General features: G+C 31.3%; 3 protein-coding genes across 4 annotated transcripts; 1 reads left to right on the forward strand and 2 right to left on the reverse strand.

Annotated features, from left to right (window-relative positions):
- LOC105161152 (probable inactive histone-lysine N-methyltransferase SUVR1) lies at window positions 1-8,264 on the reverse strand. Its single transcript, XM_011078752.1, has 8 exons — window positions 8,073-8,264; window positions 5,877-6,120; window positions 5,108-5,570; window positions 3,928-4,886; window positions 3,229-3,494; window positions 1,895-1,961; window positions 812-862; window positions 1-220 (listed from the first exon to the last, which is right to left on the reverse strand). The coding sequence occupies exons 2-8, from the start codon at window positions 6,063-6,065 to the stop codon at window positions 104-106; spliced, it is 2,112 nt and encodes a 703-aa protein (XP_011077054.1). The 5' UTR covers window positions 6,066-6,120; window positions 8,073-8,264; the 3' UTR covers window positions 1-103.
- Window positions 16,529-19,419, forward strand: LOC105161210 (cysteine-rich repeat secretory protein 3-like). Of its 2 annotated transcripts, XM_020693514.1 has the most exons (3): window positions 16,531-17,435; window positions 17,864-17,983; window positions 19,068-19,419. In XM_020693514.1, the coding sequence occupies exons 1-3, from the start codon at window positions 16,694-16,696 to the stop codon at window positions 19,073-19,075; spliced, it is 870 nt and encodes a 289-aa protein (XP_020549173.1). In that variant the 5' UTR covers window positions 16,531-16,693; the 3' UTR covers window positions 19,076-19,419. The 2 variants fall into 2 exon arrangements, with proteins under 2 accessions (XP_020549174.1, XP_020549173.1); XM_020693515.1 differs by lacking the exon at window positions 17,864-17,983 and having other exon boundaries at window positions 16,529-17,435.
- On the reverse strand, window positions 20,586-22,684 carry LOC105161153 (ABC transporter I family member 1; the record flags this gene model as incomplete). The annotated part of the gene is given in 2 exon segments (XM_020693109.1): window positions 20,586-21,581; window positions 22,447-22,684. A coding segment is annotated over 1 exon segment (690 nt). The 3' UTR covers window positions 20,586-20,781.

Raw genomic sequence — 26,325 nt, forward strand, 5'->3', positions numbered from 1 at the left:
TACTTGTCACTTGGTCACTTTTCCTAAATTGTACACTAATTATAAGATAAATATATTGCATTTGTTATATAATTAGTTCAGATTCAACCAAACTCGATTTGGACTAAAATTTTCTGAACGAATTCTTCTTCAATTTCCTGTCTCTGCAGTATTGGCTTCCACAGTGGCACTGGAAAGCCTTGACCGGATGCGTTTTATCATCAAAATCAATCCCATAATCCTAAAAACATCAACACATAATCAAACATAAGTACTTGTGAAAATTCATGATAATTTCAATAAGACTCACATTTTAAAAGCTTTGAGAATACTATAAAAGAACCCATTAAGTCTAAAAAATTTACATTGACGCACTCTAAAGCTACAACACAATTTTCTAAAAATTTGTATGAATTTTTTGAAGTATTCGTAGATTTTAAGAATGTCAATGTACTTATTTCTGATATATAAAATAAAGTTTTTGAATCATGAGATGTATATAATAATGTTGTAGTAACAACGTAAGTTAGAGTCTTAACCTGCTTTAATTAGATGAGATAAAATTGAAAATTTATGTAATATTTTTTGTAACGTCAATATTTTCAGTTCAAATCCTAATACAAAGAAGTTAGGTGTAAATAGAGAATTTTTGAAAAAGGTGTAAATATAATTTTGAATTTTTATAAAAAAGGTGTAATTTTATTTTTTCAAAAAGCGTATAAATATAATTAATCCAATTTTAAATCTATCGATCCAAATGTAACAAGAAAAAAGTCAATCAGGTTTAAAACCTATAAATTTTATATATGTATTGAACCATTCAAAAACTCACCCAAGTAAGCTCTTCTAGAGCATCCACTTTTCTTGTAGTGAAAAAAGCAAGCTGTAAAGAAACAAAAATAAATAAATATATAAGTTGAATTATGCTTTAAAAATTAAGATAAATTAATACTATAAATCACGGTCGAACAAATTATTGTAAAAATAAAATTTTAATCAGATTAATTAATATTTGCTATACTTTTTAATTATGAATGATGTTTTAGTCTAATTTGGTGAAACAAGCAAAAGTTGTCATGAAATTGTAGCTAATTACTATCCTACCAAAAAAAATAATTAGGCAAAATCACATTTTTGATCCTATAATTTTTAGTGGTTAGTATTTTTAGTCCTGTAACTTAGTTCATTTATACATTTAATTCTTTTTTTGACGAATTTAGTCCTAAACATCTCACGACTGGTCCTTTTTTGACAAATTTAATTTTTTGTTGACAATTCTCGTCCACTTCACACTGTAATATATCTAATTTTTTATCCTGTAATTATTTATAGTTAGGACCAAAATTGTCAATACAAAACTAAATTTGTCAAAAAAAAGGACAAATGTAAGATGTTCAGGACTAAATGTATAAACAGAGTATGTTACAGGACCAAAAATACTAATAACCTAGAATTACATGACAAAGAATATAATTTTTTTTCAATTAATTATTTCTTACAATATAAATAACTACAAGTTAAAAATCATAGTACAACAATACAATCTACTACAGTCAAACAGAACAGATGCGAAAGTTTTATGGTTAGTCAATACTCACTATGGTTGTACCTATAACCAAAATATTAACCACAGTAAAACACTTGGACCAAAACGACAACTAATAACATTACATAGCCGTGGTCATCTAGTATCGACCATAATTTTAACTTTTAACCATGAAAGATAACCATAATTAAAAGTCATATTTCTCTCAATATATTCACCATGATTTTTTTATTTTTAGTCGAAATGATTAATTGTGATAAAAGACTCATACTTCGTGTATGTCAAATTATTGCATGTGACATGAAAATTAGTTCATGTAATAGAATGCAATGGGTAAGAAACAAAGAGTGGAGTGATTGATCCTCGTACATGATAATAATGCCGATCAGGAGTCTCCACCTGAACTGGAACCTCAAGCAAGTTTCCATCCAAGCACCTTTATTCAACATACAAGACAAAAAAGGTTTAAGAATGTAAAATAAACAATATTTTTACTTTTATGGTGGGAATAAATTGTAAGAAAATCACGAATTTAGTTTGAAAATTGAGAGCGTTTGAAAACAAAAGTGAAAATTGAAGAAAAAATAAAGTTGAAATGACACACAACTTAATATTTACAACCTTTATGAATAAGTTGTCAAGTTGGTAGGGAGCTGCTTATAACTTTTAGCTTAAATTAATTTAATTTTAACAGTTCGAAATCAAAACTTATAAATCAAAAAGTACCTTTTTCAATTTATTTTTGGCATAGAACTGATAAATAATACTCATTTTTAGCTATTGCAAACTCTCATTTAGTGTTTGGACAAAAAATGTGAAGTGATAGTTAGCTCTTCATTTTGACAAATTGGTAATATCAATATGGTATTTGGCTAAGTTTTTGAAAGATCTTATAAATCTTAAGGTAAATTACACTTAAACCCCCTCTAATAATATAAATTATACTTACACCTTCTCCAAAAACTCATTGTTTACACTTGACCCTCTTTCGTAAGGGTTTGGACATAAGATGCTGATGTTTCCAATTTCATACCTCATTTAACATTCCCATGCAATAAATTTGTACTTATAAGGAGAAAAATATAATGATGTTAACCTAAATCTATAATATATATATATATATATTATATCCCTTATTAATTATAAAAGTATACATGAAAATATTAAATGAGGGGCAAAATTAAAAAATTTAAGTAACTATTTTTGCTAACATTAGGATTTTTCGACCAAATCGTAATAAAAGGGGTGTAAACTGAGAATTTTCAAAGGAGGTGTAAGAGTAATTTCAAAACCTTTTTTGAAGAAGTGTAATTGAGCATTTCAAATGGGGTCTAAATGTAATAAATCCTAAATCTTATAACATAGCCTTGAAGTGTATATGATATATATAAACACTTACTTTTAAAATAAACTCTTAGAATCTCTTGATAAAATAAAATTATAAAATTTTTCAAAGTGTTCGCCATGATAATTTAATAACTAACATAACTAGAATTGAATGAATTTTTAAAAGTACATAAAAATTCTATTGTCTAAGAAGTCTTGTAAGCTCATAATATTTTATTTTCAAATATTATACTCATTTTTGAAAAGTTTTACTAAATACTTTTAGTATCTTATAAGCTTTCTAACATCTTATAAATTGTTTTGATAAATTTATAAGATCAACCAAGCAGTATCTAAATACAAGGAAAGGAGCTTACCGATGGTTGATAAACCTAGCAACGTTCCCATAATGAGTTGCATCCAAGCAGAGAGCATCTTCGTCCTTTAGAACTCCTTCCGTAGCCCAGTCTGCATCGAGCAGCACTGGGTACACATGTTTGTCGTCGCCCCTGCTTTTCTTGTTTCTTTCATATAATTCTATGTTAGTCAAAATTTCTCCAACATATTCACAAATGAAACTCCCTTTTGGCAACTCCTCAAGTGTTCTTAGACCCCATCCTTTACCTTCACTTGTCAAGAAGACCTAGAAATATACATCATTATTAGTTTAGGCATTCATTAGAGGGCACCATCCCTTCAAGAGAAGACGTCCTTGTGCTTTTGGTTGTAATGTGATGTCTTCACATGTGCAGTGCATAGCTACATCCTCCAACAATTTTTGCAACTTTCACAACTTCAATATTTTCTTTTCACTTTTGGTTTCAAGCACTCCCAATGATCATTATAGCTAAATTTACAACTCTCTTTCCAACTCATTCCGACCAAAGAAGTAGAAGCTATTACAAACACACGTAAGTATTAAACGAAAACCAAAATCACTTATGGGACACGGAAAAGGAAGTATGCAAACATATGATCGATGCTTTTCTGATTCATTTATCAATTTACCTAAAATCATCATTTAAAGCTTTTCTATCAACTGGAAAAATGAAAACTTTTGTTCCAAGTACACTAACCTGTAATTTTCTTGTTATACCTCGCTGAACAACTCGATTTCCACACTGCATGTTGCAGCCACATTTTCTCCAGCATTCCTTGATGAACTTTCTCAACATGTGCCCCTTGCATTTTTCCGGCATGTTGATGTTTTTAGCCCTCTCCAGAGGGCAGTCCTGACAGTAGAAAAGGTGGTGTTTTTTGGGTGATAGCTTCATGGAAATGCAAGATTGTAAAAACTTTTCGTTTAGCAGGCCTTCTGGAGTATAAGCGAATTCCCCTCCAGTGTCACGAGCACATGTACAAGGTATGGATGATGATAGACAATCCCCAATACAACCTGAACAACAATCCTCATCTGAGATACGAGCTAACGATGCATGCACGTATGCGGATTCATATGTAATGTTCTCTGGACAATAGATGTAATGAGGCAGATCCTCATTGCCTTTTTCATCTAGTAGAGAAATCTTCACTTTTTCCGTGCCATTTGTTATGTCACTCACTTTATGGAAAACCTTTTTCTTGTCACTGTCTCGAGAAATCACATGACCACGTGAAACTGATGATCCTGAACCACTTGAAATCCTTTTGCCCTGATCAGCTTCTGGATGATCCTCTCGTGTAGAATCTCTGCTGCAGCTCAATGAACGATGAATATAATTTCCAGATGACCTGTTTGTTTCCAAATAACTCTCACAGAGTTCGTTCAATAGCTTTATCAAAGAAAACTGAGCACCCGTGGTTTCGTAAAATTTGTGGCAAGTGTTCTCTGCAAAGCTTAGGACCTCATCAGCACTTGGAACGCGGAAGTTATGTTGCCATTGATCGTGATTGCATGTTAAGGAGACTTTCACTTTTCCACAGGTCGATGAAGCTATATCATAAGCAGTTTGAAATGTAGTTTGATGATCATATGATGAGCCAGACTCAAGTTTTTTCTTTCTTTTTTCCGAATGTTCTGAAGTATTGCTTGAGCCTGAAAGAGCAAAACAATACATGATTGACAGAAAATGAACTGTGGTAAGACATGTCAATGGAGTGGGATCGATGCATGGAGTTCCACGTTTCGGACAGTGGGACGTTGTAGCCTTTAACACCAATATGTCACAGAAACACAGCAGTTCATTGGTAGCCCATCCTGTTATTTATGAATATCAAGAACAGTAAAAAGAAATAAGCTTTAATATGCTGATATACCTGGACAAATACGTGACGTGGGAGCAGCAAACTGTGGAGATCGCTGAATTTCCCTTAGGCCTATTGAATTTCCGTTTTCACGATCAAGCGCTATGTCTCTTATCATAGGATCTAAAACACAATTATTAGCATCTTGATTTGAACAAGGTGCCCTTAATATTAGCCTTTTCGATGAATTTTCCTCATCCAGAGCCGAATTTACACGAATGGGATTCTTGAATTTGCTTCCGCTTGGTGCTTCACCTACACAACATTGAGTAGGATCCCTGGAAACGGATTGAGACGACTCTACCATCATGATATCATTCGAACTTTTTGGAACTTCACCATCTTCTATATCTTTAATGCTTTTGCCATTGCCTCCAGTAGACGAAACCTGATCCTCAGGGAGTCCTCTGTGTGGTTTCTTGAATGGAGGCTCGACATCCTCATCGACTGTATCGCTGTTTTTCTCAGCCTTTGCCTACCCACATAACATTAATAAGAAAAACTTAGAACTACATCTTGTTGGTAATAAAAGGTGAAAATCTACTCCAAGTGCAAAGAGAACAGCTTCACCAACTATTTATTGAACTCTGGTAAAAACAAAAGCCAAATAGAAACAGGCAAAGCAGCTAAGAAGCAGAATCTTTCCCTTTAAAGGGCACTAATGATCCAAGGAAGCAGATTTAGTGAACTTTCAAGAATTCTGGGTAATGTCATACAACAAAATGGAGTTACTTGTGAAGGAGTGCAGAAAAGTTTCGGAGAAGAAACAAGAATTGAGAACCTTATCGTCTGAATGCTCAAATATAGCATCAGCAAGTGTACGAAAATTGTCTTCCTCAATGAGATCCCAATTCCTGTTGTATAACTTCAACAATCTCCTGAGGACTGGTTTTACAGTTTCTGCATCAATCCCCAAGCTCCTCATTGCCCTGAAAGCGTTTGCAATTCTTGGATCCCGTTCTGGCGCCATGATATACTCCAAAGTTCGATGATTTTAATAGAGAGAAATTCAAAGTCTGTCATGCCTGAGAAACAGAAGACAGAACAAGAGAAAGAAAATTCCAAATAATTAGAACAAGAAAGTGTCCTTTTCACTTGTACACTTGATTTTAAATGTGCGACTTTCATACAGAAATGAATGAGATGGCAGAGGATTCAAGAGAATATTAAGATGAACATGGATAAGCACGAACGAGAATTATGATATTCATCCCTATTACAAGACAATGTTTAGGTGTCATATTGGAACAATTATCCATATTACAAAACAATGTTTAGGTGTCATATTAGAACAATTCACTTGATGAAACTCGCAGCAATTATCCATGGTCTACCATCACCTCATTGATTTCTTATCCAAATACTGAAATACCTGCAGAATTGTGTGACAAAATAAAGAACAAAAAACGTCGGTTCTTGAACTCTACGAATCAACACGTATCATATCATTTCTTTGCCTAACGAATTCAAAGCTAGAGAACATTTACCAACTAATAACCCGACAACATGAAGAGCAGCACTTCCAGAGAAGAAAAACATTGCTAAAAACAAGATAACAAAGAAAAAAGTGCAGATACTGCAGTTCTCCTCATCTAAATTTATAATACCTTAATCTAATGCAACCATCCAACCAAGTCCATCACCAAACAATGCTGGCCCAAATACTTTGACTAACCTTCGCAAACTGACAGACTGGGGGAGTGGGGACATGAGATAGACCAAAAACGAATAGGTCTAGAACAAGAAAAAGGTTAGTTTGTAACATGTATGAAAAAAAAGGGAAGGATGTCCTCTAACTCCACGATTCTGTCTTACAACAGCATTTATATATACTAAGAATCATTCTTAGTAACTAATCGTTAAAGCAAATCTTTTAAGGTAATTACTTTAACAACTCTATTAGATCTAACTACACAACATCCCTTATCTTTTGCAAAATTACAAGTATATTATTTGAATTTATAGTAGTATTTACTAGGTTACCCCATACTTGATGGTGAAACTTTACATAACGGCCCCTACTTGTCACTAAGCCTGTAATTTTATAAAGGAATAATTGAACTCCCTTCTCCTAAAGTTTGGTGTATTACACGTAGACCTATTGTGGTGTGGAAATTACATCTAGCACTTCTGAGATTTGCTTCCATCTAATAAATAAGTCCATCTGCTAGTCAATATTCACTAATTTACTGATATTAACAAAAAAATAGAAAAAAATCCTATATTTACCCCTGATTAACTTATTATTAATTTATTGCAAGTCAAATAAATCTTTTTATAACCACATTACGTCTTCATGTGTTAATGCATGTGAAAAGGCATATCCTCAAGTAATTTAGTCAAAAAAAAAATTGCATACCCTGCAATAATTCAATAATAAATCAATCGAGAGTACATATAAAGTTTAATTCAAATATTTTGTTAATATTATCAAATTCAGTGAATTTTGACTAACAAATGAACTTATTTGTTTGATTGAAGTAAATCTCATATATCCTAGATGTAATTTCTCCCAAATCACAAGAAGTTCAATATAACTTCACCAAATCAAAACCCTAGGAGATGAGAGTGTAATTATTTTTTTTGTAAAAAGGCAAGGGGTATTTGTATAGTTAGATTTAACCTCAGCCGCGTTAACATAATTTACCCAATCTTACTTAATCATCAAGAAAAGGAGGTATACACACATGAACCATACTCCACACGACAATGCATGGTTAAATCAAGAACAAAAGAAGAACATCATCAGAAATCCAGAAAAACCTCCCAAAAGCGCGACAAAAAGGTCAAGCAAAAATTAACAAAATAGATTACTCAACGCAAAGGGTCTATTTCAAAACTATCTTTTTTCAAGCTTTGGACAAAACAAGCCAGAAAGAAAAAAGCAAACCCTTCATCAACAACTCCATGAACACCGCAAAACAAAGAACAAGAACATAAAGAGCCATAGATTCTTAACGAAGAGATAAAACAGTACCATTACAAGCGTCGGATTCCACGTTTAACAAGCAACCCAATGCAGGGAAGGCCTTAACGAGAGTCTAAATCTTAAGGGAACAGAACAAAGCATGAAAAAGGTATCATCAGCTTTGTCACTTTACAAACAAACAGAAAAGAAAAACGTCAAGCAGACCCAGTGAACAAAACCAGAAAAATCCTAACAACTATATCTCTAGAGAGGGAGAGAGAGAGAGGGTGGCAATAGCAAGAGTCTCCGACTATTTATATGAGTGAGTTACTATTCTATGCGGAGTAATTATTTTGTATGTTCGGGTGCAGGGTTGAATTGATTCTGGGCCGACTTTGATTGGAACTCGTGCTGGGAGGATGATGAGTTGGCTTCTAATGATTGGGTGTGATTGAAACCAAATTTTTTTATGAATATTTGTTTAAAGGCAATTTAATTTGATTCTCTCTCTATCCCAAATTTAAAATTGTACATATAATCCTATTTATTATCGATTTTAATATTTTTTAAAATTTCTTGGGTTTTAATAAATATTTCACGAAATCCATCAAAGCAATTTTGTTTCAATAATCCCTTACCAACGTTATGATATAAAAGAAATATATTGGACTTAGTAAGCAATTAATATTCATATTTATAATTGATGATTAATGCACTATTTATATATATAATATTTCCTATAATACGTAATTTAATGCATGATGCACTATTCTAATAAATAATTATCTTATTTACTTAAAATATGGAAACCACAGCGAAATTATATACATATACACTGACATAAAAGGCGGCCCCTACACGTTTAATAACACCGTTATATAAATTTTTAAGTACGACAAATATATCCATAATTAGATAATTTTAAAATTGATTGTAATTATCTTTATATATATGTAAGTGATTCCACGTCATTTTAACATCATCACACCAATTATTTTATTGTCGATACTACTTTAAGTTGATTCTCTTTCTATTTTATTCCTTTTTGTAAAAATATGATTTCTTAATTTATATATTTTATTTTTATATGTGCATAGGAACAACGTACCATAACGACTAATTACAACATAAGGAAAACAAAAACGACCTAAATATTCTAAAAAAGTTTTAAATAAAAAACAAAAGTAAACATCAAGAGTGAACTAATTAAAAAGGAGGAAGGGCAACGGGATAAGAATCTCTCATGCCTCACGACCCGCCTCAATAGGAACAAATTAACTCGCAAAGGTTGCTCTTGAAGTCGAGTCTCTCGTTCCCTTATGGAGAGGCCGACCCTCCGCTTTCCAAGGTAATCTCGATATTATTACTAATCGTCATAATTCAGACACAAAAGGAAAAAAAATATAAAATAAGCTATAAATTGAAAAAAAAATTACAAAAAATTAGAAGTAATGAGTACCTTTCTTTATAGAACATGTGAAGACTGAAGAGTGATGCAAGAAAGAATGAGATGACAAAGAGTTTTTCAAAAGAATAGGGTAATTGATGAGAAAATGAGAACTCTAGACCTCTTAAATATATGAAGAAGGAATATTGGGCTCATCAAGCCCATGGGCTCAAGTCAACTCCCAAATCTTTTATTTCCAAAATTCTTGGGATTTGAGGTTGGAGGGGCTGATGTGGTATGATTTGATTGGACACAAATTACGTCATCAATATTAATGAAATAGCAAGAATCATGCTATTAGCAATAATAATTAGATATGATTTTAGTTATCTACATTGATACAAAGCGTCTCAATTAAGAGGGTGTTCCCATGCGGGAAAAGTATTATTTTAATCTGTTAAATATGTCTAATTTTAATTTTAGTTCGATAACTATATTCATTTTTATTTAGGTTCAGTAACTTACGGAATTGCTTACTTTTAGTCCTCTGGCAGATTTTCGGACAATTTTACCCCTATGCAACTTTTGAAATACAGTTTTAGTCCATATGCACTCATAGTGGTAAAATTGTCCGGAAATCTACTAGAGGACTAAAAGGAAGCAATTTCATAAGTTACTGGACCTAAACAAAAATAGACATAGTTACCGGACTAAAATTAAAATTAGGTATACTTAGCAGACTAAAATAATATTTTTCCCGTTCCCATGCTTTGTTAGGCTAGAGACTAATCAATCCCCTGTTGCAGTTCATGACTGTTGCAAGCTTGCTAGAATTTGCATCCAATGGGATTCAAATATGAAATTCTCATTAAATAAATTGACCCCATATATAAGAACATAACGAGGACTGACATCATCTCGCCAACCCTTCGAATTAGTGTGCTTTTATTAAAGAATGCCCATGAAAGCCTTTCACATGGGGCTAGAAGGTCAATTCCCTATCTCTCATGTGGATTGAATTTGACCACCGATTCGAAACAGATATCTAAAGCTTAAAACAATTATTGTAGTTTTTTATTGACGAGCTGATCGAAAAAGAGTGTCGTGTCCCAAAAGTACGAATCCCTTTTTTAAACCCTATTCTTGGGATGCTACAAAATCGAGATTATAGCAACAACGTATTCACAAAAATAATAACTTGTTATAAACTTAGAGAAATTATAAGTTTATTGGTCTGTTACTCCTAATAGAATACAACGAAAACAATATATGGATTTCCTCAAATTACTTTCTTATTCTCTCCAAAAGCTATTTACAAATGAAATACATGGTGGTATTTATAGACGACGATTAATAATTCAATTCCTAATCATTTGACCTTCGTCCCAATCACCTTGCTCTTTTTCTAGGTTGGTTAGATCGTGACTTGTTCAAGTTATAACTTGCATTTAGAGGAAGGAATTCAAACTAGATAATTAAAGTTTAGTGAGGCAACGAGTGGGTGCACATGAAATAAAATACTGATAATAGAATAGTCGATCAAAATACTTAAAATATAACATATTGACTGCAACAGTTTAACGATAGATCCTGTGCAAACCATATCTGGCAATGGTCAAATCATATAAATACTACATTATGTCTCCTAAAAGAACATTTACTACTTTATCCTCCATGCAGGGAGCTACCCAGCCACCGTATTGGTTTGCCACACCGAGTACATGCTGGTGCCAATCACATAGACAATCTATAGCCTGTTTGTGAAAGGACACCTAAGTAGAAACTTAATGAAAAACCCTCAATCGATAGCCTAATCTACCCCTTCGTGCCTCGCAAATCGGCCCACCCCCAGCCCATTGACCACATAACAAGAATCACATGATCAAATCCATAAAATCAGTCGAACGATCATATGAAAAACAAACTATATAAAAATCACATGTATATACTGAATATTACAATGAACCAAACAATATCAAGATAATTAAAACCTCTTGGATACTCATATACATGGAGTCCACGAGTGGCTCCCAACGATATTTCACTATGAATACCAGAATCCTCAATAACTAATATAATGTCCACGTTGTAGCACATAGCTCCATGTAGTTCCAAAAGCTCATTCGATTCAAATAAATAATCGAATATCATATTCATTTAAATACAAATCAATGAGCAATTTCAAATTGAATTTCATCGTAAAAAAGAATCATTTTTAAACTTATTTAATAATCATACGCGATGTACATATAATAATCCTCTAATCTTATAAATACCTATATAATTTTAAGTGAGACTCACCTTCTCAAATCATGAATCGCCTCAGGACACTTTCTTTGAAATGAAGGACCATCCCATCCACAGTGTTGGAATTTGCAAAAGAAAGAGAATGATATTCCATTTGCATCAAATTTCATGGGTTAATTTGTGTTATATATAATATGTGAAAATATAAACTTACCATTTCTCTCATTTCTCAATTTTTGACAAGTAAATTTGGTGGCAATGGAAGTTGGCTGAAAGGAGGACAAAGATGGGTGATGACTCACCTTGTTGCCGCCACCGAAGGTTAAAAGGCGCAGCAGGAGGTGTAGGCTCCTACCTCACCTCTTCCCTTTTTTTTAAAAAAATAAATAAAATTAATTATTAAATTATAACAATTATTTTAAAATTTTTTATAATTATAAATACTTCATTGCATTTAAAAAATTATAAATACCTATAAAAATAAGTTGTCTTCCAATAAATATTCCCTACAATTGACCGACAAAAAAAATTATTTTTTAGATTTAATTTTAAAAGATATTTATATTAAATACTTTTCGACTTTTGACTTTAAAAAGTACTTTTGAGGTATTTGAGATGCCAACTTTTACTTTTGAAATTGTTAGAATAAGCACTTTTAGGTTAAAAGTTAAAAGCACCTTGGGGGTTGCTTCTAGCTACTTTAGCTTTTTTATAAATAAAATCAACTTCAGTTTTACTACTTTACTCTTATTATAATAACTTTAATTCAATTTTACTGTTTTTGATTTAATTTAAAATTTTTCTATAAAGTTGATATTGAAATTTTTAAATAATTTGAACAATTTAAGAATAACCAAATTTACACTTTCACATATTAAATATTTTGTAATTTTTATATTTTTTGTTGTATTATTTAATTATATTATCATTTATCATAAAAAATATAAATTAAATGGCTATGATTAATTAATAAAACATTTTTCATTCATGCAGGTTTAATTATTGAGTATGAATCAACAACTATGTTAGGAAGCATTATTAAATCAAAATTTTTATTTTCTATTAATATTTCAGAACAATTAAATATGATACATTCTAAGCAAAATAAAATTTATTATTTTTTATGAAAAAATAATTATTATTGATAAAAAAAATGCATATATAATAAAAAAATATTTTTTAACATATGGGGATAAAATAGTTTTTATCAATTAAGTTTATTGAAAAAATAATTTTTTTCCAAACACTATCGGAGTTAGCTTTTGTATGCTTTTTACTTTTTTTACAAACACTATTCATTTTTTATTCTAATACAACTTTCGTCTTTCTTTACAAAAATTACTTTTTTAAAGGAAGAAGTTTTCACAATCAGTCCCTTAATAGTGTTTAGCAGTTGAGATCAAGTTATATTAATAAGTTTTAATTTAATTGGATTATGAATTAAAATCCAATCATTTTATGTATTATATCCAAGCTACCACTTTATTATTTATCTATACGACCTGAGTCGATCGTCACATAAAGATTAGGATGACTTCTATCCCGATAATCAAACTCGAAGCCAAAATTTCTTAACTAGTATTTGCGAGCGTTTTTTAAAAAGTGTTTTCAACTTTTGGCTTTTGAAAAATATTTTTAAAGTGTGTGGGATGTCACTTCTACTTCAAAACGACTACGAAAAGAGCTTTTAGATCAAAAGTTAGAAGTAAATGATTGGGCGTGCTTCTAGTTTGATGCATTCAAAAAATGCACAGGTCCAATGTATTTGGACAATCGTTCAAGGTTTGATTGAAACTAATGCAAATCCTGAAGGAACGACCTGCAGAAAAGGCGTTAGCACTCTAACACCCAAATTAGTATTGGATTTGAGATTGAATAAAGTGAAAAAGTAAGTAAATGTGATTAAGAATTGAGATATGGTGAATAAATTTGGTGAAAAGTGTAAGAACACGTGATAATATGTTTAGATAGAGTTTAAAAGATAATTTAGAGAGTGGGAGAAGAGTTTAAAGTGTAAGAGGGGCGTGAGAAAGGTGTCCCTCGCCTAGAAGGACTAAGGTTATATTATAGGAGACTGCCCCATCAGTTGGGGGTCTATCCCACTCTCTAGATATTCATGAAAAAGTAGGTTGTCCTTATCAGGTGAATGTGCGTTAGTTGGAGTTCTCTTTGTTTAGGAAGGCCTCTCGTTTGCAAGGAGTTCTAGCTGCCAGGGGGTTTCCTTTGCTAGGGTTGATGTGGGTGTCCCGTGGGAGAATGAGCTGCCACTCGTGTAGACCTTTTGGGTCGAATACTTTGTCGGGCTTTAATCATGGTTCGAGTTGGAGGATGTCCTTGGTCTCTTCCATTCTTCCTAAATTTCTTAGGCTATTTAGATTGTCTGAACCTGCCTAATTAAATTGTGGGCTGGGACATCCTTGACCTCCTGGGGTCGTTATGGGCGTTGGATGTCCTGGGCTTCCTGGAGGGTGTCCCGGGCTTTCTGTTATTTTCTTCGTTTATGGGCCGCTCGAATCTCTTTGGGCCAACTTATTTTTATGCACATCATAACTACTTTGACTTTTGTTATAAATAAATACAATTTTAGGTTTTACTACTATACTCTTATTATAATAATCTTAATTCAACTTTATCACTTTTAAATTATTTTTAAAATTATATATTTAAAGTTGATATTGAAATTTTTAAATAATTTAATAATAATCAAATTTATACATTTACATATTTAATGTTTTAAATCTTTTATATTTTATTTGCTATATCATCTAATTATATTACTCATTCGCATATTATTATTTGATTAATTAATAATATATATATTTTTGCAATCATGTAAGTTTAACATAATCAACAATTATATTACTTAGTGGGAACATTGTTAAATTAAATATATATTTATAAAAAATAAATATAAAATATACAAATCAAAATAAAAATTTATCGTTTTTATGAAAAATAATTAGTTATTGACAAACAACAAGTGAAATAATAAGCAAAAAATAGTATCTTTTTAAGACATAGGGATAAAACGGTCTTTAATCAATTAAGTCTATTTTAGAAGTAATTTTTTTCAAACACTTTCCAATTTAACTTTTATCTACTTTTCATTTTTTTTTACAAACAATACCCACTTTAAATTTTACTACAACTAATTTTAATTTTCTTTACAAAAATTACTTTTCTAAAAGTAAAATTTTTTGCAAACATTTCCTTCATATTATTATTTTTTCTCAATCAGCTTTACCATCGAAACAAGTCCCCTGTCCATAGATTAAATACATTCTCATTTTCCTCCATATTACTCAATTAATTAATTTTTTACATTCACAGCAAATAGATAATTACACCGTTTTTTTTAAATTTAATATAATTATACATAAATTTTATATGACTTAAAAAATTAATTTAATTGTACCTAATGTTTCTTTGTTAATGGGATTTGCTTATATCAACAAAAAAATTAATCGAAAATTCATATCTACCCTCAATTGACTTATTGCAAATTAAATAAATAATTATTGATCAAACTATTCTAACATATCCTTACACGCTAATGTATGTGAAGATGTACATCTTTATTCTTATAGGGGCAGTTTGTTCAGATTAAATTTGTTTGACATAAATTTGTAAATCAATCGTTGGTAAATATAAATTGTCATTCAACTTTTTTTGTGATGTCAGCAAATTGCAAAATTTTACTATATAATAAATAGATTTATTTATTAGACGAAAACAAACTTTAGGGTCGAATAGTAAAGATAATTTTCAAAATTATAAAAAATTTATTTGTAATTATATTAAACCTTATAGGATGGCAGTATAATTATCCCCTTAATAAAAAATGCTAACTTCCCAAGAAAAGAATAATGAGAAACCCTAATGCTCAAAAGTCACAAACTTCCTCAAAAGTCACACCTAACAAGAAAGTACTGATTTCTTGTTCAATCAGAAGCCAGTGTGTGTTGAGTGTGCATCATTAAATAAAAGTTTTAACCAATAATTTATATTTTTAAAATATATTTTAATTGAAGAAAAATAAGAATATTTAAACAAAAAAATTAAAGAAGTTAAAGTTGGTGGAAGTTGAAAAGAGTGGGCAATTTAAGGGTTTAGAAGAGTGGAAGGATGAAAAGTTAATAAATAAATAAATAAATTAAATATTAAAAAATATATAAATTAGCATACCAATAAAGAGTGAGACATCAAAAAGGTGCTCTCACTTAATAATAAGGTATAATAGAGCATAGATTAACAGCTTCCTCAATCCAAAAGTGGAACTGCCATTGCTGAAGTACTCGAAAACGTATGATCTTTATTGCTTTAACCACAGTTTACTTTTTATTATAAGGTTGAATAAAGTATTTGATACACCATTCTAAGATGTTTACTTTGCTTTATGAAGATTTGATTTTTATCAAATTATTATTCCTCTTGAATTTTGGTAGATTGAGTTACTCAAATAAAAAAAGTTCAAGTAAATATATTATAATTAATTTGGAAAAATGCAAGCAACCCCCTTGCGATATCGCAAATGAGCAAATTACCCTCCATTAAAAAACAAATAGCGATTTACCTTCTTGTATCTTTAAAAATACAATAATTTTACCCCCTATGATTTTTAAAATAAAGCAATTTACCTCTCTGTATAAGGAGGTAAATTGCTTCATTTTAAAAAGTATAGGGGGGTAAATTGCTCAATTTTTTTTATAAGGGGTAATGTGCTCATTTTTCAATATCACAGTGGATAAATTGCTATTAATTTATTTATTTTTATTCTATTATTTAAATAACTCATATCACAGTAAAATTCACCAGCCCATCCCACTTTTCAACAATACCTATCCCAGGGGATTGAGGTTTAATAATCTCAAGTTGCCACAATGTTAGACGTAGTTAGGCTGGAAAAATCCCCAAAACCCTTACAAAGAACCAAAAAACAGCTGCAGCTTTACTAAAGTCGATGCTGATTTTCTCAACGGAAAGTTAAACCAAATCGCATTTAAAGAACGAAATCAGGACTGAATCAGGCCAGAATCAATGATCAGACACAGCCCACATGGATTCATCAGCAAATTCTTGTACTTTGATCCTATGTTTTGTTCTGATGCTACAATCTGTCAACACCCTTATCATAGATGGCCATCATAAGTTAATATACAACCAGTGTTCAAACCAGTCGACTTCCTTAAATAATGCTCATTCGTCGTTACTCTCCACGCTGTTTCAAGAATTTATAGCTCAGTCCTCACAATCCAGGTTCTTTGAAACCATCGTAGCTGATGATGAGACTGCGATTTCAGGCAGGTTTCAGTGCAGGAACGATTTAAGCCCGGACGAGTGCAGAAGCTGCGTGGGGAATTTCCAGGTTCTGTCAGAAGATCTGTGCGGGAAAAATTTACCGGCAAGAATCCAGCTTTCTGGCTGCTATGTTCATTATCAGGAGGAGGACATGGCGGAGGTGGATCCCGGGCCTGATCGAATTCTCCATCAGGCCTGCAGCAAACATAGAGTTAAGAAAACTGGATTTGAGGAGATGAAATATGCAGCACTTGCAGCCCTGGAAAGCTGTGTTGTGAGCGGGAATGGATTCTGCGAGACGACATACGAAGCAATCCACGTCGTGGGGCAGTGTGCAGGGAATTTGCGGGCCTGTGACTGTGGCGCATGCGTTGAAAGTGCAGCCCGGATTGCTGAGGATGAATGCAGATATACAGTTTCAGGAGAAATATATCTGGATAGCTGCTTTGTCAGCTATGAATACAACGGAGGTCATGGCTTTGGGAGTTACTCTTTTGAAGGTATGAATAGAGCTGCATTTCTCTTGTTCTCTCCCTTTCACCATGTTGAGTTCACTGGGAAATAGCATTTCTTTTTCCCTATAAATTAGGCTAATTTTACTTTTAATTCCATTTAATATATATTTTTGGTCAGTTTTTTACGGCGGCGATCATGTGGCCATCACATCGCCGTCAAAAAACTGTTTCTGAAAGAATGGCCATGATCGCCGCCAAAAACTTTTTCTGAAAGAAAATTTGGCGTAATAGTTTTTTCGCGAAGAAATATAACTACCATCAAAAGAGAATTTTTCTCCTCCCAAATTTGATGAGATTACAATGCTAAAAGATCAACTCTAAAATGTTCAAAAAAAAAAAAAAGAAAAAAAAGAGAAGAAGTGTACTTTAATTATGTTATCTATTTTAATAATTATCTCTTTATGCATTTGCAGACGACGGTATTAGAGACGGTTCTCCTAAGTTTGTCGCCATATTCATTGGCGGGTTAGCTGCACTACTATTGGGACTTGGCTTGTGTTATTTTGCAAGGTCATGTAGGAAGAAAAATGAGGGTAAGTGTCGAAGTATTTGCAACTGTAAAGTTATTTCTTGGAAAATTATTCATAGGAAAGTACTAAACTTTTCCTTCTATATTATAAATACTCTCTTGCTAAATTTTTGAACAATTGTAAATTCAATCGATTTTAAATCCTTTTCAACTCTAAGATTTTAACTGTATTCTGTTGAATATTGATAGATTTTAGATTCTTTTGATGTTAAGTCTTTTGAAATCATTTTCTAAAAACAAAATAATATGTTGGACCGTAATCTCATCAAATTCACCGGAAGTCACAATTTAGGTGTTGATGGGAATTTTTCTGTAGTCAAAATTGATCGAAAAAAGATTAAAATTGCAATAATTTTTAAGCTTACAGAACTGATTGCATTAATTTGAACAGATGAAAATTGCCATCTCCTATATAACTTACAGGTCTGGAATTGCATTTATCTCCAAATCTTTTGAATAATTGTAAACTCGGAGGATTTTAAATCTCTCAACTCTAGTTTTTAACTATATTTTATTTAATATCCAGAAAATTCAAATTATTTTGATGTTGAGTCCTTAGAAACCATTTATCAAAATTCGAATCTATTAGTTCAATTTAGCCTCACATCTCTTGAGTTCCATTATATAAAATATGTGGTTTCTTTGCTATTATTATTAAGCTGCTATACCCAATATGTATGTTGCAAGCAAGCAAGATGACATGCAGTCTTTTTTTTTGTTTCTTGGATATATATATATATAGGGTGAATAGCAATAATTACCCCTTTGTAATATTGAAAATGAGCACATTATCCCCATATGAAAAAAAATATAGTAATTTACTCTTTATACTTTTTAAAATGAAGCAATTTACTTCCTTATACAGGGAGATAAATTACTTCATTTTAAAAATCATAGGGGGGTAAATTATTATATTTTAAAAAGTACAGAGAGAAAAATCGGTATTTGTTTTTTCATAAGGAAGTAATTTACTCCTTTGCGATATCACAAGAGGGTTGCTTGCATTTTTTCCTATATATATATATATATATATATTTCGATATTTCCTCTAGAGAAAATTAATTTAGACTAATTTTTTGTTTTTGCAGATTGGTGAAATGAGTTGGGTCCTGTTCTGTGATATTGGGGGATGGAAATAGCACCAATTTTATTTATTTGTGAACTTGTAATGCCATATTTGATCTTACTGTTGTCAATAATATAAAACATTTTATTTTATTATATTTTTGAGGGGAAAACTAAGATATCAATTAACAAAGTCAGCAAGAACAACATCATCCAGACCAGGGGGTAAAGAGGAATTAAGCATTCCCTTCCTGCTTCAACATACTGAACTAAGAGATCTGCTGCTGAATTACCAGACCTCAGCACCAAAGAAAACGAAACAGATTCCAATAGAAGAAGAGAGCTTTTGCAAGAGCGTGCACTGAATAAAATGAAGTCGTGATTTTCTTATTCACTTTAATTATCGATATTGATAATTTATTTATAATTGTTTTTTTTTTTCATTCTCTTTCAATGTTTAATTAAATTGGGAAAAAATGCAAGCAACCCCTTGTGAGATCGCAAATGAGCAAATTAACCCCCTTATGAAAAAATAAATAGCGATTTACCTCCCTCTATTTTTAAAATACAATAATTTAACTCCCTATGTTTTTAAGTAAATTGCTATATTTTTTTTCATAGGGAGGTAATATGCTTATTTTTAATATCACAGAGAGTAAAATTGCTATTCGCCTATTAAATTAATATAATAAAAATTCAAAATATGCACACACATGGAGTGCGCTTCAACCTAGTAAAAATACTTATATAAAAGGAAAGATGTAATTTATCCTTCTGTGATATTGTAAATGTACAAATTACCTCGTTATAAAAAAAGAATTAGCAGTTTATCCCTTTATATTTTTAAAAATGCAGCAATTTATCCTCTTATTTTTTTAAAACATACAGAGATAAATTGCTATTTTTTTTTATAGAAAGATAATTTACACATTTACAATATCATATAGATAAATTACATTTAACCCCTTATATAAATTTGGAAATGTATGTCAATCTTAATTGAACTAGAATTGCAATAATTGAAGAGGTTAATAGTTTTATATCTAATACCATTTTGTCCTATATGTAAGTAATTATCATAGAACTTTGTGCCGTCTTCATTGCTAATGTATTGTTCCTATTGTTACTCTAAACGTATTTGGATTCATTTAAGAAATAGTTTCTCCATTCAAATTTGCTAACAAACTTGAGAATCTTTGTGTTACTGCAGTCCTTTGTTCTAAGAGACAGAAGCAACATTGTCTCTTATGTGATGTCGTAGCCTATAAGCCGATCAATCCTCTAATAAGATAACTTTGGGATCTCTTATTAACTCTGATACATGAAGCCCTTTCACCAAGACAAAGAGAAACTTACTCCATATTTGAATCTTTGGATATTAGTAAGGAGAGACAGAAGAAAATAATATTCTCATTTCAAATGATACAACATTGTGCTTCTTATTTTAGATATTTTGTAGTCCCTTCTGCCTCCCCCCCCCCCCCAACAAATTGAAGTTCAGACATACTGTTAGTGTAACATATTAAAGACTCAGAGCCAGGAAAATGAAAACCTGCCTTTAATTGCAAGTGTTTGCAACGGAAGTAATCAATTTGGATGGCTATTGAACACTACAACATCTGCAATCTAACAGCTTCATCTGTTGACCTTGCTACAAAACCTTGACATATATGAACCTACATATACTCTTGAATTAATGGGATTACCAGGTTGTTGCAAGCCATGTCATCTATAATGTTAATCCAATCCACCACGATCAAGCATGTCAACCAAAGTCATCCTCCTTGGGAACCTTGGTGGCAACCTTAAAATCATCGGATCTTCAATATCAATGGGTAGATGAGTTGCCACAATGACAATGCCCCCTTTCTTTCTATGCTCCTTAATGATGTACTCAAGTAATCTCACCCCTTCGTCGTCCAAGGCCACTGAAGGCTCATCAAGCAACCAAATTGGTCTATCAATAGCCAATAACCTAGCAAGTTGTAACCTTTTGCGCTGACCCATGGAGAGCATTCTCGCTTTCTCCTTCATTAGTCTACCAAGCCCCATGAGTTCTAGTGCTGGTATGGACTTCCCTTGTTTTCCTTCAAGCACTTCAAACCACTGAACATTGTCAAGGACTGTAAACTTTTCTTTAATGGCGTCTTTGAGGGAGAGCCAGTTCAGCTGAAGCTTATACTGATGGAAAACACCAGATTCAGTAATATCATGGCCATCCCATAGTATCTCACCGGCTGATGGTTTGGAAAAGCCAGCTAACATACGCAAGAAAGTACTTTTCCCCGAGCCATTCGTACCTGTTAGAACCAGAGCTCCTCCATCATGGATGGATACATTCACATGGCGCAGAATTTGTTGTGCATTTCTCATGCAAGAAACGTTGTTCAGGAGAAGCCGAGGAAGGGGGGGTTTCCGCAAAGTCATTGAGGATAGAAGTCCTAATTTCAGGAGCAAAAGGATGTTGAGTAACTCACTAAATCAACCCCAGAACGTTTAAAGGTTGCAGCAGCCCAATGCATCCATCAAACAGTTTCCTGTCAATATATTTACAAACGATAATCTTCTGGACAAACGACGATTTTTGGCTAGTTCACAGTTTATAATCAAATTGATATATATCTACAGCATGCAATTACATAAAAGAAAATGCAAACAGCTCAAGCATATCTTCAAATAGTTATCAAGCAATATATCAACAGAAAGGACAATGCATAAAAAATATCCACTTCACAACTAGAATTTAAATTCTAAATCAAACTCTACTTATAAGCTAGAACAACAAGAATGATAACACTAAAACTTTATAATGAAGAGATAACATTTTTTTCTAAAAATTATTTTAAAAAAAAAAAGAAAGAGTACCCCTTTCACAACTTCACAAATGACCGCAATGTTAAAAATGAGACAACAAACACAAATCCATGCGTGAAATTGGACAATCTCCAGAAAAAGTATGAGCTTACATCCCAAATGAAGCGCTTCTTTTCACTTCACAATATTTGGCAGCAATATGCTATCTCTTCATTATAAAGTTTGTTTCAACTTTATAAAGCGCTGCAGACTGGCTGCAGACACTCCTACTACCTCTACTAATCTTTCATCATCCCCACCAACATCCCTATATTATTTGTTTCAACTCAACCACCATTCAATCACAGCATATAACAAGGAAGGAGGAGCAAATCAATTGAGAAAACCGACGACAAATTAACAAATTACAAAAGTTTCGCATGTCAATCAGCCAAGTCTTTCAATTTTCAACATATTTCAGCAAAAAAAGTAAATATTTCGGTGAGAAGAACATTGGGGTGTTCAATCGGGCATTTTAACAAACACCTTGAAAGCAATTAAAATTTCTCCTACAATCTGTAACAAAAAATTACAAAGAACAAAAATTACCTGTTAATGTCGTCGGATAGAAGGTGTGCCAATGGAGCCGGAGCCGGAGCCCGAGCCCGAGCCAGAGCCAGAGCCAGATGCGAACAAGCGAATCTGCTTTCTTCTCCCCGCCGCTAGAGAGAGAGTTAGACGTGAGATAGGGAGTGAGAGTTAGAGGAGAGAGAGAGGTACGTTGTCAAAGAAACTCCTAGTCACTATAGTCATTTTATTGAAAAAGAAATACATACATACGCACACACTGTTAGAAATAGGTACCTATTCTTTCATAGACGCGCACACACCGTATCTAAATCCATTACACTAAAATCTGTTCACTCTAACTTCCAACTGTTCATTCTACCTAAAACTTACTAGAACCTGCATATGTTACCTTACCTTCACTTGAAACCATCTATCTTGGCTTTACTGATGCTAAATAGTGTCCTCTACTTGCACAACAACATCAACACCATCAGGTATTGGTCTTGAACAACAAAGCAAACTTCCACTTCACAAATTATTTAGGTTGCACATCAAATTACTGACTGGATCCTAAAATTGGAACTTAACCCTCTAATTTGATGTGGGTTGGGTGGGTTTTATTAATTTCAGCATCGCTCACATTTGCCGTTTTCTTGTAGTGTGTACAATAAGGGTATTAAACGTTCCATAAATTAAATAATTACAATACTTATTTATTTCATAAAATAAATTCTGAATAATATTATTATGATAGAGAATACTAATTAGAAAATCATTTATCAAGTAAGAAAATTTATTCTAAATTCATTTCTCATAAATATTTTTAATCAAAATTGTTTAGATTAATATCACTTTTACTAATCACTAAAAGAAAATAGTTTAATAGAAACAAAAGTATTTGATACTAGGCCTGGCAACGAGTCGAGCTCGAGCTCGAGCGATCAACCCAAAGACAACAATGCCACATTCTTTTATTAATTGTATATCTTTAAAACCATATCCATTCCAGTTTGCCTACCCACCAGAGAACTTTTATAGATCAATTCCCAACCTCAGGCACAAAAGCATCAAGATTTCTCAAGTTTCTCATATCAACTTATCCATCAGAAACTCACAACTAATAACTACAATTCATCACAGAGCAGTGCAGAGAAATCTAAAACACTTATAGATCCTTCAAATCATGATGATCTTTAAGTAAGACGAGATGCACCTACAGCATAACCGTAGACAATGGCCTAAGTTAAAATAGAACAAAAAATTACCTGGAAGCCGCACCGTAGCTGTCCTCGTTGCCGACTTGCCTTTCTTGTGCCGTGAATTTGGGGGCTAGGGTTCTAAGAGATGGGTTTGGGGAAGAAATAAGAGAGGGAAAGAATTGAGAAAGAGAGGGTTTTTGACTTTTTGAATTATTATTATTATTATTATTATTTTAAATCATGAGATCGAATCATAAATTTTTTTACATAGATATAATTGAAATTAGTATATGTTCACAATTTACAAAATTTATATATTTATAAATGTTAGTATAACATTGATGTAATTATCTTACATTGTTAAACAATATAGGTTAATCGGGCCATCAAAATTCAGATTAGACCGTTAGATATGATAAAATTTACAGAAAAATACATTTGGTAAAATTTTAGACTTATTGGTTATCCAGATGTCGAAATATCGTACTCGAAACATAAGAATAATCATTCAAGACGGTGTATCGTTTAATCAGACCATGTGATTTTAAATCATACCGTCTGATATGATCTAATGGACACAGTCTTGTATATATTTAAATTTCGTATGAATCGGGTGCTCGAATTTTAAGATATCGTAATTTTTTATTAAATTTTTTAATATCATTATATATATAATAAAATAATAATTAGAATTGTTCAACCATTATTATTATTATTATTTTAAATCATGAGATTGAATCATAAAATTTTTACATATATATAGTTGAAATTAATATATGTTCACAATCTGCAAAATTTGCATATTTATAAATGTTCGTATAACATTAATGTAACTATCATCTTACATTGTTGAACAACATGGGTTACTCGGGCCATTAAAATTCATATCAGACCGTTAGATATGATAAAACTTACAAACATTTAGTAAAGTTTTAAACTTATTCGAAATACGGATGTCGAGATATCGTACTCGAAATATAAGAGTAATCATTCAAGACGACGTATAGTTGAATCAAACCATGTGATTTTAAATCATACCGTCTGATATTAGAGTCTTGTATATATTTAAATTTCATATGAATCAAGAGTCCGAATTTTAAGATATCGTAATTATTGATTAAACTTTTTAATCTCATTATATATATAATAAAATAATAATTAGAATTGTTCAACCATCATCATCATCATCATCATCATCATCGTTATTATTATTGTTGTTGTTGTTATTATTATTATTATTATTATTTTTAGATTAATTTATAGGAATTACTAAATTTTGACATAAATTTATAAATAATAAAAAATCATAAGTGACTTGTCAATTTAAAAAATATTAACGTAATACAAATATATATTAAAATATAACATAAAGTTCTATATATCATATTAAATAATAATTTTAATTATAAAAAATATTATAATTTATTAAGTTGTTGATTTAAATTTATTTTTGTATAAAGATTAAACGTATAAATAAAAGTACCATAATTTATTATTATCCAAAATAAAATGTATGATATTGATTAATAATTATAATATATGGTCAATTTAGATTATAAAATTGATCAAATATTAAATATAAAATTAAATATATAAAAAATTAAAAAATAAAAATATATAAAAAAAAATATTCACCAGCTCGCGAGCTGGTGAACAACTAAAACTGAGCTTGAGCTCAAAATCGAGCCAGCTCGACTCATCTACCACCCCTATTTGATACTAAAATCAGCACCGAGCTAGTAAGCAAGTGTGTGTTGCTAATTTATACTTTTTAATATATATTTTAAACAATTCATTACCAAATCCGTTAGCAAGTGAATTTCTATTGTTAAATTCATTAGCAAGTAAATTTATTAAATAATTATATTAGCAACGAAAATTTTACTTGCTAATTATTTTGATACTGATATTTTTTCGAAGTTATTTTCTTAGTGATTTGAGCTTTATTTTATTAATATAGTGAGCATAATTGTGCATATTTTGGAGAAAAAAATAAAGTTATTTCTTTCATTCTTTTTTTTAGTTTTTACTTGTTATACCCACCATATCTAAAGTTATTTTATATGATGTTGTTCAAAATGATTCTAGAAAAAGTTGTAAATTGATTAATAATATTATGGAAATGATTTATAAAGTGGAATAAGTAGTATTTTTTTTTTAACTAACATCATTTAATTAGATATAAAAAGAATTATTTATTGTTCGAAAAATCATGTAATAGATCAATAATTTGGAGTAGTACAAGATCCAAGCTACTGCATATCATTTTACGTATCACAAGTTAGCTTCTTGTACTTTTGGTCTTATTATTTTTAAACTCTAAAAATTTAAATTTTTAGCCCCAAGCTATAATATCTTCAAAGTTTTGACGAAAACAACACGTGCATAACATAAGCTCCAAAAAATATTCCTAACACAGTTACAAAAGACTGTTCCAAATAAAAAACAAACCGTGCCTAATATTATTTAAAAAATTAAGCTTTATACAATTTCAATTAGCGTTCCTAAATATATTACCAATACAAATAGATAGAATTTCAAAATTCAGCAATGAGTATTACAAAAATCGTTGCAAAATACCAGGAATTAAAATACATAACCATTCCAAACCTTATCCAACGTGTTCCAATAAAAATAAATAAATTTTCATATTCAAATACACTATCAGAAACGGTCAACAACAATGTATTTCGATATCCGTTTCAATTGGGAATGATTT

This window comes from Sesamum indicum, linkage group LG4 (genome assembly GCF_000512975.1).
Source record: "Sesamum indicum cultivar Zhongzhi No. 13 linkage group LG4, S_indicum_v1.0, whole genome shotgun sequence".
Classification (NCBI taxonomy): Eukaryota; Viridiplantae; Streptophyta; class Magnoliopsida; order Lamiales; family Pedaliaceae; genus Sesamum; species Sesamum indicum.

What these genes read in the sequence shown, in the direction of transcription:
- LOC105161152 (XM_011078752.1), bottom strand. Translation starts at nt 6,065, where the DNA reads ATGGCGCCAGAACGGGATCCAAGAATTGCAAACGCTTTCAGGGCAATG. An exon ending in GCTAGGTTTATCAACCATCG is followed by an intron (nt 1,962 to 3,228) that starts GTAAGCTCCTTT and finishes TGTTGAATAAAG; the next exon opens with GTGCTTGGATGGAAACTTGC. An exon ending in CTCTAGAAGAGCTTACTTGG is followed by an intron (nt 221 to 811) that starts GTGAGTTTTTGA and finishes TGATGTTTTTAG; the next exon opens with GATTATGGGATTGATTTTGA.
- LOC105161210 (XM_020693514.1), top strand. Translation starts at nt 16,694, where the DNA reads ATGGATTCATCAGCAAATTCTTGTACTTTGATCCTATGTTTTGTTCTG. An exon ending in TGGGAGTTACTCTTTTGAAG is followed by an intron (nt 17,436 to 17,863) that starts GTATGAATAGAG and finishes ATGCATTTGCAG; the next exon opens with ACGACGGTATTAGAGACGGT.